General features: G+C 39.8%; 1 protein-coding gene across 2 annotated transcripts in view; it reads right to left on the bottom strand.

The window, feature by feature from the left end:
* The window catches only part of LOC109872434 (glycerophosphodiester phosphodiesterase domain-containing protein 5), a 41,690-nt gene that overhangs the window by 10,235 nt on the left and 16,549 nt on the right, over positions 1–14,906 (bottom strand). For both annotated transcript variants that reach the window (XM_020463636.2, XM_020463635.2), the window contains exon 2: positions 2,237–2,414. In XM_020463636.2, the coding sequence (XP_020319225.1) occupies positions 2,237–2,356 (120 nt within the window). In that variant the 5' untranslated portion in view covers positions 2,357–2,414. The remainder of the gene's footprint in view (positions 1–2,236; positions 2,415–14,906) is intronic.

Here is a 14,906-nt window from a genome sequence, read left to right as displayed (position 1 = left end):
AAGGGCTATATAAATAAATTTGATTTGATTTGATTTGATGTGTATTTGGATGATATGAATGTCTGTGTGCATGAGTGTGCATTGTGTGTGCGTGTGAGTGAGTGCTTTGTAAATGGAGAGAGGGAAAGCAGGTGTGCAGCTGTGTGTTTGTATTTTTCCTCTTGGTCAGCACCTCATTACTGCCCCGCTCACACATTCCCTACTAACTGGCCTAATTTATGGACAACATACTGGGTTTTTGTAGTCCAATGACAAGTTAAGAACAGCAGGAGCGGCTCTGATACTCCAGTCTGCATCACACACAGCTGGGAGTCTGGGTAGAAGCATTATATTAAAACAGCCCCATTTACTTCTACAACAAGCTTATGGCTACCAAGGCCTGCCATAAACCTAATACTTTACAATGAGCAAAGTGTTACATACCACTATTTACAGAAAATGTCATTTGAGTTACATTTAATAATATGACATTTTTTTAAAGTATGCTATTGGATATTGGATTTAACAATTTAACAAGGACGGTAGCTATAATAAATCTTTCCTGAAAGGTTGAATGCATTGGACAACTCAGACTTTTGCTTTTGCTAAATACTTACTTGCCTGACAGTCTGTCACTTTTTTCGTGTATGTAGAGATTTTAGACCATTTCTGGGCCTCCAGAACAGAATCAGACAAATGGAAAACATTTAAATTATTCCTGAGGTGTGATAAGGTTTCAATGCAGGATGGGCAGAACTATGTTCTGCTAGCCCTTTAAAATGAGTTGAGTTATATAGTACACACTGACCTCTATAGCAATGCACACTACTCACTCTACACTCTGCCCCTCTCTGGACAAGCAAATACAGTACATGCTAACATTTTACAGAAAGCTGACAGGTATAACACTTTATTACTTGTTATAAGCACCTATGAACTATGTCTTATTATAAGGCTTATAATATGTTATTTCTCCCCAGGAAGCATATATCTAAGGTAGGGGTCATTCAGGCAGGTTCTTGCCTGGCAGGCTGACTGATATTGTTGTGCTCCATCTCACACGTGTCAGGTTACTGTATCGAAGTCCCCAAAACAATTTCACTGTTCTTTCCCTGCAGGTGATATGTCTCCTGGCTTTGTTTTGCTTACAAACAAGCCTCACTATCAGTTTTGGAAATTCATCTGTCACTTGTGGTCTGAACAAGGCAGTTCTTCAAGTAATAGACTTCTGTTGTGTAGTGACATTTTTACTACTGTTGCCAAAGCCCCTCACTGCTCCTAGCCCTACACTGCCCAAATACCTACTTTCATGCCAGTGGCCTAAAATAAAAGCTAAGCAAAGTTTTGTAAAACTGTCCACTGAGAGCAAGGCTAGTTTCATCAATTAGCTCAACACAGCTGCTGACGTTTGCCAAGCTTTTCATTGCTTACACTAAAATCTCAAAGTAGCCGGACCATAACAACATAACATCAGACGGTAACCAGTTCATGAAAGATCGTTCTGGTTTAAACAGTGATTCCACTTTGGTACTTGGAGCTAAATCAGGTGCTGCAGTAGTGCTAATGACAGCCTAATAAACAGGCTAGCCCACTTTTCTTCTACATCCTGTACAGGGTCACACACACAAACTGTGCTTGTGAAGGTGTATCAATCCCTATATCGGTAACTCATCATTATCATTGATGATTTGCGGTCTCATGCTGCACAGTAAATGTCCGATGAGGAGAACCAAAGCGTTTTCCTATTGAGCTCAAGCCTAATTATTAACGCAAGCTATATTAACGCAGGCTTTCCAGCCATACATCATTAGCACAGATCCCCTGTTTTGGCCTCAGTCCATGTGGGTAAATAGATATGTCTTACAGTCATTCAGTACGGGTTATAGATGTTTTACTCCTTAAAGGGGCATCAGTTTGTCTCAGTTTGATTAGGTGAGTGAAAGGGCATCAGTTCCTTTGGAATTTGATACTAAGGCCTAGTTTTCCCCAGTCTGTGCCACACGGCGATGAGAGGAGACAAGACGACAGGTCTCTCTGTACATCACTCCCTTTAATAATAAGTCCTTTGACTGATTGAGAACAAGAGTGGTCTTCCCTAACAAGTCCAGGCATGTTGCCAGCATGTGCAATTAAAGGTCAGGACAATCTAACTCTCAGATATTCCATTGATTTGGTATGTCCTCTTCTCATACCAATCCACCCATAATTTGTCCACAACAGAACATCTTGTGACATTTGCAAAAGTCTTCTCGCTCACCTTGGAGCTGTTGTCATGGGAACGCTGGTAGCGTTTCCAGCGGCAGCCATAGATCCCAGTGAGGAAGGACAAACACAGCTGCTTCTCATAGACCTGCTGCAAGGGTTGGTGCTTCACCATGCTCCTTCAGCCTCGGCTCGCCACCGGTCCGCTAGCATCCCACACTGAACAGGGAACACTGCAGGGAAAAAAGACAGAAGTCAGAAACATATTGAAGATAATTCAAGACTGGAGAAATAATTTTTTGAGGAGAAAGTAGAAGGAAGATGTGAAAATATTATAACTTTAAGGAAGATAGGCCAAAAGGAATTTGTTGTCAGAGTGTTTATGTAGAAGACCATTTATTACATTTTCTAGTTACTCAACATGGTGCCTGTCTTTTCATTAACTGAACTCCATGGTCATCGTTGTGAGGAACAACAGGAACCCTAATAAACCTGCATGAATTACTGTGACTTAGTCATGTAAGGGGTAGTCGGGTTGTGGATCAGTGGATTGGTTGTGCTCTGCTAGGGTTGGGCGGTATCCTGATTTTCATACCGTTCCTGTACCATACTGGGTATACAGTGTGTGTGTGTATAATATATATATATATATATATATTATATATACACACACACACACACACACACACACACAGAGCATTCGGAATGTACATGTTTTCCACATTTTGTTTTCCACATTACAGCCTTCTAAAATGGATGAAATGTTTTCCCTCATCAATCTAGACACAATACCCCATAATGATGAAGCAAAAACTGTTTAAAATATTTTTGCAAATGTATTAAAAATAAAAAAGGGAAATATCACATTTACATAAGTATTCAGACCCTCTACTCAGTACTTTGTTGAAGCACCTTTGGCAGCGTTTACAGCATCGAGTATTCTTGGATATGACGCTACAAGCTTGGAACACCTGTATTTAGGGAGTTCCTCCCATTCTTCTCTGCAGATACTCTCAAGCTTTTTCAGGTTGGATGGAGAGTGTCGCTGCACAGCTATTTTCAGGTCTTCAGATGTTTGATCGGGTTGAAGTCTGGGCTCTGGCTGGGCCACTCAAGGACATTCAGAAACTTGTCCCAAAGCCACTCCTGCATTGTCTTGGCTGTTTGTTAAGGGTCATTGTCCTGTAGTCTCCCAGTCCCTGCCTCTGAAAAACATCCCCACAGCATGATGCTGCCACCCCCATACTTCACTCTAGGGATGGTGCCAGGTTTCCTCCAGGTGTGATGGCTGGCATTCAGGCCAAAGAGTTCAATCACTGTGTTCTTGGGGACCTTTAATGCTGCAGAAATGCTTTGGTACCCTTCCCCAGATCTGTGCCTCGACACAAACCTGTCTCGGAGCTCAACTGCTCTTAAATGCAAGTAAAACTAAATGCATTCTATTCAACAGATCGCTGCCCGCACCTGCCTGTCCATCCACCATCACTACTCTGGAAGGTTCTGACTATGTGGACAACTACCTTGGTGTCTGGTTAGACTGTAAATTCTCCTTCCAGACTCACATTAAACATCTCCAATCCAAAATGAAATCTAGAATCGGCCTTCCATTTCGTAACAAAGCATCCTTCACTCATGCTGCCACACATACCCTCGTAAAACTGACTATCCTACCGATCCTCGACTTCGGCGATGCCATTTACAAAATAGCCTCCAACACCCTACTCAACAAATTGGATGCAGTCTATCACAGTGCCATCCGTTTTGTCACCAAAGCCACATATACTACCCACCACTGCGACCTGTACACTCGTTGGCTGGCCCTCGCTTCATACTCATCGCCAAACCCACTGGCTCCAGGTCTACAAGTCTCTGCTAGGTAAAGCCCCGACTTATCTCAGCTCACTGGTCACCATAGCAGCACGCGCTCCAGCAGGTATATCTCACTGGTCACCCCCAAAGCCAATTCTTCCAGTTCTCTGCTGCCAATGACTGGAACAAACTGCAAAAATCACTAAAGCTGGAGACTCATCTCCCTCACTAGATTTAAGCACCAGATGTCAGAGCAGCTCATACATCACTGCACCTGTACATAGCCCATCCAACTACCTCATCCCCATACTGTAGTTATTTATCCTTTGCACCCCAGTATCTGTACTTGCACATTCATCTTCTGCACATTCTACCATTCCAGTGTTTAATTGCTATATTGTAATTACTTCGCCACTATTGACCCATTTATTGCCTGACCCCTCTCATCCTACCTCATTTGCACATGCTGTATATAGACTTTTCTACTGTATTATTGATTGTATGTTTGTGTTAATTCCATGTATACCTCTGTGTCGTATGTGTCGACTGCTTTGCTTCATCTTGGCCAGGTCGCAGTTGCAAATGAGAACTTGTTCTCAACTAGCCTACCTGGTTAAATAACGGTGAAATAAAATGAAAACATGAAAAGAGAGTTCTTTCACACCCCTCTGGAAAAGATGGAAACATTTCCTCAAATTTTAAACACTTCTTTTCTGGAGTCAATGACTGTCCTTCATTTGTTCTTTTACTCTTTGGTTCAACATTTTCATCTTGACAGTCATTTAAACAGCAGTATACAACATTACCTTTGAAAGTGGCTCAATGCAACTACTGTAGTATGAACCTTTCTCATGGCTTCATATTACATACACACAACAAAAAAGGGTCAATTGTCTGAGTCGATTTTGTGAACCAGTGACCTTTAGTTATCTTTCTAGCTGCAGTTGGACGCACAGCCAAATTAGCCTAGAAGCCACAGACCAGAAGTATTAAACTGTAACCAGAGCACACCTCCAGGAGTTAGTAGTTACAGTACACAAACACCACTCAAACATTTATGAGCAACAAACAAACAAGAAACTGGAGAGGTCCCCTGACATAGCAGAGATGGCAGGTAAAACATACTCACATGATGAATATAAAGCTGGGTAAAGCAGCCTAGTCCCATAGTAAATTAGTGAACAATTTCAAGTTTCAGCCTTCCCATCAATTATTATTAACTCGGCACCCAGAACCAAATTAGCTGAGGCTGTCACAAGAGGCTACGCCAAACCCCATGTGATAAACTTTCCAACACTCAATAAAAGTATTGATTACTTCTAAAACAGAACATGATTGCACTTTTGGTCCATTATATCTTCTAGGTGGTGAAATAACAGGTCTCACAGCTGGAGATTGCATGTGGCTGGCTAACACAGATACAATGTGTGTGACCATCTGGTTGTCTGGGAACCCTAACAACAAACTACAGTATGAACACTTCCAACATTAGTGATATTGTCCACTCAACTTATTAGTAATAAAGGCAGAGAAGCTACATTGTTGAGTTGTCACATCATTCAATAAGAAAAAAAACTATAGTGAAACTAAAATGTTAAATGAGTGGTTCACTATTTTACATATTTCCTCAACCTTAAAGTAGTCTATGGGCCAGGGGAAACTGCAATCCATGGTTCAGTTGTCTTTAAACAGCCATTAGAAAACATTAGCCACTGCTAGCTAAAAATCTGGTGATCGGGGCATGTGATCATGTTACAAAAAAATGAAGTCCAAATTGCCTCAAATCAGTCCAAATCAACTCCCTATTTGGTTTGATAGTACTTAAGTGATTCAGAAATAAATTAAATGTGCTCACATGCCCCCATCACTTCCATAGATTTTTAGCAAACAGTGGCTAAAGTTAGTTAACCCGAGGTTGTGTGTTGAAGTCAATATACCCAGAAGAGGATGGAAAATAGCTGTCCTCTAGATATAGCTGTCCTCTACCCCAGAGATTGCTGTTGAGGCTACTGTAAACCTTCATTGCAAAACTGTGTTTTAAGCAGTTATTTGGTGACATTTGAATATAGTTTTATCTAAAACCTTTTTAATGTTTCAATATTTTTATTTTTATGAAATTCACTGAGTAGGATGGTCCTTCCCTTCCTCCTCTGAGGAGCCTGGTATGGTCGTGGTCGATACTTTTCCGGTTATCGCCGCAACTCTAAACATCAGCGACATCCTCTTAGTTTCTCGACCTCAAGCTGAAAATCAACCCTACATGAGAACTAACGTTATCAATCATTGCCAACAGCTACATTTCCACTATCTCCTCTACTCTGTTGATTTAGCATGCCAGCCTAAATGAGATAAGCACGGAAATATTGATTTGTCTTTTTAATCACACCAGCGGACCGGGTGAGCGTCAGTGAGTGGCTGTCACATGACATAGAACAGTGACAAGAGCCCATTTCCTGGGAAATCTTCCCAGACAAAGAGAGCAGTACATTTTCCCCTGATCCTTATCTCCTAACAGACAGTTTCTCAGAACGGAGAAACAGAGAGAGAGCGTGAGATTGAAGATGTGAGAGGCTGGAAGGTGCACGCGCTTAGAAAAGGTGCTGCTATCTAGAACCTAAAATATTTTTTCAGCTGTCCCCATAGGTCCTGTGTTGCTCAAATGGAAGAGCATGGCACTTGCCATGCCAAGGTTGTGGATTTGATTCCCATGGAGGACCAGCACAAACTAATACTGTAAAATAATCTGAAAAAGATAGTCTGCTAAATGACTAGAATGTAAAATGAGAAACCTTTGGGTTACATGTAGAAACCTTTCCAGAGGGTTCTACATGGAACCCAGAGGACAGCCAAAATACCCTTTTGTAACCTTTTTTCGATGACTGTAGCTATATGGTCTGGTCTCCTCAGCTCAGCGAAGTTTGATTACAGCTACTGTACCAGGTCCACTGTTTCCATTTCATTTATTTTCTGGCTGGTTTAGATGTATGTGACATGTATTCATTCCAAAGTAACCAGTTAAAAATATATATAAATATACAGTGGGGCAAAAAAGTATTTAGTCAGCCAGCAATTGTGCAAGTTCTCCCACTTAAAAAGATGAGGCCTGTAATTTTCATCATAGGTACACTTCAACTATGACAGACAAAATGAAAAAAAAATCACATTGTAGGATTTTTAATGAATTTATTTCCAAATTATGGTGGAAAATAAGTACTTTGTTATATACCCTTTGTTGGCAATGACAGAGGTCAAACGTTTTCTGTAAGTCTTCACAAGGTTTTCACACTGTTGCTGGTATTTTGGCCCATTCCTCCATGCAAATCTCCTCTAGAGCAGTGATGTTTTGGGGCTGTTGCTGGGCACGGACTTTCAACTCCCTCCAAAGATTTTCTATGGGGTTGAGATCTGGAGACTGGCTAGGCCACTCCAGGACCTTGAAATGCTTCTTACGAAGCCACTCCTTCGTTGCCCGGGCGGTGTGTTTGGGATCATTGTCATGCTGAAAGACCCAGCCACGTTTCTTCTTCAATGCCCTTGCTGATGGAAGGAGGTTTTCACTCAAAATCTCACGATACATGGCCCCATTCATTCTTTCCTTTATACGGATCAGTCGTCCTGGTCCCTTTGCAGAAAAACAGCCCCAAAGCATGATGTTTCCACCCCCATGGTTGGTTGCTGATAATGGGCCTCTGTACGCCTATGTAGATATTCCATTAAAAAAAAAATCCAGCTACAATAGTCATTTACAACATTAACAATGCCTACACTGTATTTCTGATAAATTTGATGTTATTTAAAAAATGGACAAAAAGTGAATTTTTTTTCAAACAAGGACATTTCTAAGTGACCCCAAACTTTTAAACCATAGTGTAGTTAGAAAAAAGGGACATTTAGAGAGCCTCCAAAGAGGCTGAAAATGTTGATCTAAAAAAAAATATTAACAGAACACCTGGAGATTAATATTCCGAACTACAAAACACTATTCCTTTTTTTAGAATTAGAATTATTTCCAAAAATGCACTCAACAATTTACTGGATTCAGTAAAGTGATATGGGATTTTCTTTTGGTATCATGTTTAATTACACCAATAAAAAAAACACACTAGCGATAGAGTTTAGAGAATGAACAGAGTGCATCATCTGGACATGAAATGTATTATACGTAAAAACATTTTTTTAAACCTTTACAAATGTATACATACAGGACAGAGAAAAGCCGCGTCCTGATATAATTTGGGACAACTTTAAGGCGTACATTAGAGGGATGATAATATCATACTCTGCACAAATTTAATCTGATTTAGTGATTTATTTTTCTTTCATATTAAAATCTATCTTAGAAAAAGCACAAAAAAATCTTTACAAGGTAAAAAGAAATTCGGAACTTACAAACAGTACGATCTTACACTTTTGAAGAAAGCCTACAACTACAGGTTAACTCAAATAAAGCATACTACTTAATGGCATTCACCTCGTAAACATCTCACAGCTCACAAAACAAATATGCTAAACCAGTTGTAATTTCTTAAGTTAAAGATACAAGTTGTAATTAGAAACAATAATGTGATTAATGACCATTTTAAAAGCTTCTATGAAAATGTATATAAAATCAGAATTAAACAGTTGAATGGATCCTACAGCCTTCTTAGACCCAACAACTGAAGCACTTAACGGACAACAAAAAATTCACTAAAAACAGATCACCCAAGAAAAAATATTAGATAGTGTTAAAACATTAGCACAGAGAAAAGCACCAGGAATGGATGGCTTTCCCATAGAATTTTATTCAACATTCTGGGCCAAAGTAGCCCCCTATTTACACAAATGACAACACACGTCATGCATTTCAGTACTTCCTAGTTCCACGTATCAAACAATTATTTCAGTTAAATTAAAATCAGGAATGTCTGGAGAGGCCCTGCTGATTATAGACCCATAAGTTGAATACATTCTGACAAAATAATAACAAAGCTTATAAGCATTAGAAATGGCCAAAGTTTGACTAGACTTGATACATAATCAAACAAGGTTTATTAAAAATAGACACTTACAAACAAATACAAGAGCATGTTTCAGTTTAATAGAATACACAACAAAAATAAGATAGATTTATCAATAATAGCTGTTGATGACGAAAAGGGTTTTGACCGTCTTCCTATTCAAAACGTTGAACTTTCCAGCTGAAATAATAAAAGTAATAAAAAATATTGTATAAAGCAAAAATATACACAAATAATACTTTATCTGATTGAATTGCTTTAGAAAGGGGCAGAAGACAGGGATGTCCTTGCTCCCCCCACCTGTTTGTACTAGCAATTGAACCGCTTGCAGAAAGAATTAGACCCAAAAATTAGGACCCAAAACGTAACACGTATCAGTATTGGTAAACATGAATATAAACTAAACGGATTTGCAGATGAACTCCTGATATACCTGACCAATATTGAAAACTCAATGACTCCTTAGCTAAAAATATTTTCAGAATTTAAAAAAAATCTCAGGATATAAAAGTAATATGAAAAAAAGAAAGTAGTAACTCACTATCTACAGCAATCTTTTAAGTGGAACACAAAAAAATATTAAATACTTAAGATGCTAAATAAGTAACAACAAATATATAAAGAAAACTGAATTCCATTACGCAACAATTTTATAGCAGATCTAATTAAATTAATCAATCTTCCCATAAATCTTACAAGTAGAATAAACCTCTTTATAAATGGCATAGCGGCCAAAGTTTTTTCTTCTTTTTTTTCCGGTAATACCAATTACCTCTCCGAATACATTCTTTTAAAAAGTATACTCGGTCATAACAGACTTTATGGGGAAATAAAATTACTAGAATAAAAATGAAAGTTTTACATCTTCCTAAGACTGAGGGTGGTTTTAAACTTCCAGAATTGGAATTGCATCAACTCGCTACCTAAGGCTTTTACTTGCGACATACACTGACTATACAAAACATTAAGGACACATCTTTCCATGACATAGCCTGACCAGCTGAATCCAGCTGTCAAAACTAATTTAATCAAGTGTAGATGAATGGGAGGAGACAGGTTAAAGGATTTTTAAGCCTTGAAACAATTGATACATGGATTATTTGTGTGTGAAGTTCTGACTGTGAATGGGGCAAGACGAAAGATTGAAGGGCCTTTGAACGGGGTATTGTTGTAGGTGCCAGGCGCAACGTTGTGTCAAGTACTGCAACACTTCTGGGTTTTTCACGTTAAACAGTTTTCCGTGTGCATCAAGAATGGTCCACCAGCCAACTTCACACAACTGTGGGAAGCATTAGAGTCAACATATGCCAGCATCCCTGTGGAACACTTTTGACACCTTGTAGCATTCATGCCTGAACTAATTGATGCTGTCTAAAGGCAAAAGCGGGGGTGCAACTCAATATTAGGAAAGTCCTAATGTTTGCTATACTTAATGTATAGTTAAATGCACTAAAGAGAAACAATTGGTACATATTGAAGATGCTTTAGCTCATTCCCAGAATCTTTTCACGTGTCTATTTTCAAAGGATAAATCGAAGAACATTAACAACTGCATAGTTAAGAACACTATAACAATATGGAAGAAAATGAAACAAATTCTACAAGAACCAATATCACTTCCTAAAAACAACCTTATGGAACAATCCTGGGATAGCTTTTCAGAATTCACTGATAAATTGGTCCACATGGAAAACTAAAGGTATAGAAACCATAAATGACTTGGCAACCGGAAATACACTTCTGGGGCCTTTATAACACTTGCCTGGTTGTTTGTCAGTAACCCAGACAGCTTTTAGATCCATTGCTTGAGTATTTAGATGTAGATAAGCTGATTCTAAACCCGTCTTCCCCATAGAAACCCCATACAACAAAGTTCATCATAAATACCTCCCAAACACACATCTCTGGCCTACCATGACCACAATAGTCCTTGTAATTACTTTCCTCGGCACAATTTTTCAGCTGACTTATTTTAGTAGGCACATTTTTACCAACGTATTTTGTTATTTTCATATTGAATTCCAGGAAGTTGATTAATGCGTGCCGCGAGTCAAGTCCTAGGTCGGGACTTCCGAGGTGGGCGTGGTTGAAGGATGTAAACAATCATTTTCTGTTCTCACTCCCTTACAGTATTTGCTACCATCAAATTTAATTAGAGTAAAGAATGTCAGATCGAGAACAAAGAGGAAATTGGAGACGTGCCTTATTTTCAGAATAGTACTCGTGCCATATCGGTTTGTGACGGATTATACTGGAGGCTAAGTTATTCCATTTGCAGCTGACCAAGAGAAATTAGCTAGAGAGAGACCAGAAGAAGAAATGAGCCAGAAAGACAGGAGCGAGCAGATGTTGACGAAACAGGCTTTTCCCAGAACGCACGGTGACTGGTGGTGCAGTTGCGGGAGATGCCTACCTCTACCAACAGACAGAGAATGTCTCAGCTGACGATAATGGAAGAGGTAGAAAATCAGACTGACAATGCAGTAGAAGATGGCATGTGTGTAATTAAAAACTCTGATTTCTTGTCTCACATCAATCCTGGTGTGCTGGAACCTTTCTTTAGAATGCCCAGGATCAACTGGAAACATTGTGCCACACCTGACAGTCTAAATGGAAAGCTCTCTGAAGCGTAAGTGTTTGGGCTAATATTACTCACAGGCAATATTACCTCTAAGATGGGTGCGTATGGGTGCCACCCAGAAGAACTATCAGCACGCGCAGAGAAGCACGAGACTGAACTCAACTTTCTAGTTTTCCCCTTAACACTCATTTTTTCCATCTACTGTGGGAATTGTGATCGAATCAACTTTTAGTGTAACATATAAAAAAATGAACTATGCAAAAAATAAATCTTGTGGGCAGGGCGCAATGGAGTAGGATTCTATTGCATTGACAGGCATGACTCAGGCCCATACACTACACAAACAGAACCAATCAGAGCTGCAGTACCGCTATCGGCAAATAGACCATTGTCATATGGATCTGTGCCAATCACTTTCAACTGGACTGTGTTTACAGCATGAGGGGTCGCGAGTAGATGCGCTTGTTTTGAGATCAAAGCAAGAAGGACAAGTGGATGAAAAGGTTAATGTCAATCCCTACAAGTTTTTGTTAAAAGTCTCATGGAATGTAGGCCTACATTGAACCCCACACATTTGCAGCTACTGTAGGCTGAATTATAGACAGCTATTTCAATGTTAAAATGTTATGGGATACATTTTCTCCATTGTTTTTTATGGTAGACCACTTACACTATGATCAAATAACTGGAACTTAAAGCGGGTACAGCCTCAGTGTTCACAAGTAAACACGCACCAGAAGATGCACAGAATTTTCACAACATTCAAGTTTGCGCTCAGCAGACCTGAAATTTTCTCAGTGCAGAAACATTTTTGGGGGAACATTGCTCAGAGGATATTTATATTACTCTAATAAAAAAAGCCTACCTAATGACACTCTTCCAACTGTATTTTTGATTATCCTGCCTACACCCCATAATTTATCTGGCTACTGTAGTCCCCTTCAAGTTTGTCTGACAATGATGACATGCAGGTTTGATGCGCGCCATAGAAATTGAATGTATAGGACGCACACTTCACAATATGGGTCTACATAAACAATCATTTATATTTCCAAACAGTGTAAGAAGTATAAAGTCATTTGTGCTTGTAGAGAAGAACATGTTACTTGCAATTGCCAGTCTAGCTTTTATACCAAAAATATCCTAATTAGCCTGTAAACCCACACAAAAGAGAAAGAAAAACAGCTGACCACTAAAACCCTTTGAACAATGAGTTGGCTATACTGTACATTCTGTACAGACAGAGACATCAATAGTATTGTGGCATGTAGCCTATCAGTTAGAATTTTGGGCCAGTACCCGAATGATTGCTGGTTCAAATTTCTAGCCGACATAGGCAGATTTTTCACTATGTGCCCATGAGCAAGGCATTTAATCCTAACCGTTCCTGTTAGTTGCTCTGGATAAGAGCATCTGCTAAATTACATAAATGTATGTGCCATCATCAATACGGCTTATAAATTAACATGATTAATGATCCCTGAGCCTGTTATATTTTATGTTGTACAGGCCTAGCCCTAATTATTTTCTTGATTGTTGTACATAACATTGTCATGTATTTATTTTCTGTCTCTCTAGAGACAATACAGACTGGTCTCTAATCGGATCACCCTGGAGTGGATGCTGAGGGGAGAACATCTAGGTCAAGGTCAACGACGGATACTCCCAGCCTCTGTGGTGGCAGCAATTACATCCAACCACCCTGACCCCAACAGCCTCCTCATTGGATTCCAGGAAGTTGAGGAATTTTTCAAGAAATAACATTGTAGTTCAATAATTATTTATAAACAAGTTAATGTTAATATAAAACAATTACAGTTACTATGCCATTCACACCGTCACTCAGACGAGGGATTTACAAACATTCCTGGGGAGCAGCCGTCTTGTAGGTTTTCACTCCAACAGGTGATGTTGATTAGGGTTGGGTTGTAAAACTATAGGACTCTAGCAAGAAGGTTTGAGAACCGTGGGGTTATGTAAAACAAAGGGAAGATCCCAATTTGCATCCTCTCTCCTTCTCAAAACGCATTGAATGAGAAAGCCAGAGGACCTCTGGCTTTCTCATCCAATGTGTTTTGAGAAAGAGATGAGGAGGACGTGAGGATTATGCAGTTGAGAACTTCAAACAGAATCCTACTCATGACTCCAAGTGCTGGCTCATGCCTGGGAGGCAGCCCGGTTCCAAATGGAGTAAAACACACCTATCTGGGCGCCCAAGCCAGATTAGTTGAATCCTTTCATTGAATAGAACGGGTGTTCTCATTCAAGACAATGATGGCATAATGGGTGGACTGCCGACCTTTGCGACTGTACCCATATGAGCAAACCAGGAAATAAAAGCAGAACATGTACAGTGGGGCAAAAAAGTATTTAGTCAGCCACCAATTGTGCAAGTTCTCCCATTTAAAAAGATGAGGCCTGTAATTTTCATCATAGGTACACTTCAACTATGACAGACAAAATAAGAAAAAAAAAATCCAGAAAATCACATTGTAGGATTTTTTATGAATTTATTTGCAAATTATGTTGGAAAATAAGTATTTGGTCACCTACAAACAAGCAAGATTTCTGGCTCTCACAGACCTGTAACTTTAAGAGGCTCCTCTGTCCTCCACTCGTTACCTGTATTAATGGCACCTGTTTGAACTTGTTATCAGTATAAAAGACACCTGTCCACAACCTCAAACAGTCACACTCCAAACTCCACTATGGCCAAGACCAAAGAGCTGTCAAAGGACACCAGAAACAGAATTGTAGACCTGCACCAGGCTGGGAAGACTGAACCTGCAATAGGTAAGCAGCTTGGTTTGAAGAAATCAACTGTAGGAGCAATTATTAGGAAAAGGAAGACATACAAGACCACTGATAATCTCCCTCGATCTGGGGCTCCACGCAAGATCTCACCCCGCGGGGACAAAATTATCACAAGTACGGTGAGCAAAAATCTCAGAACCACACGGGGGGACCTAGTGAATGACCTGCAGAGAGCTGGGACGAAAGTAACAAAGCCTACCATCAGTAACATACTACGCCGCCAGGGACTCAAATCCTGCAGTGCCAGACGTGTCCCCCTGCTTAAGCCAGTACATGTCCATGCCTGTCTGAAGTTTGCTAGAGAGCATTTGGATGATCCAGAAGAAGATTGGGAGAATGTCATATGGTCAGATGAAACCAAAATATAACTTTTTGGTAAAAACTCAACTCGTCGTGTTTGGAGGACAAAGAATGCTGAGTTGCATCCAAAAAACATCATACCTACTGTGAAGCATGGGGGTGGAAACATCATGCTTTGGGGCTGTTTTTCTGCAAAGGGACCAGGACGACTGATCTGTGTA

Source organism: Oncorhynchus kisutch, linkage group LG28 (genome assembly GCF_002021735.2).
Source record: "Oncorhynchus kisutch isolate 150728-3 linkage group LG28, Okis_V2, whole genome shotgun sequence".
NCBI lineage: Eukaryota > Metazoa > Chordata > Actinopteri > Salmoniformes > Salmonidae > Oncorhynchus > Oncorhynchus kisutch.
This window is presented reverse-complemented; position numbering and strand designations above follow the sequence as displayed.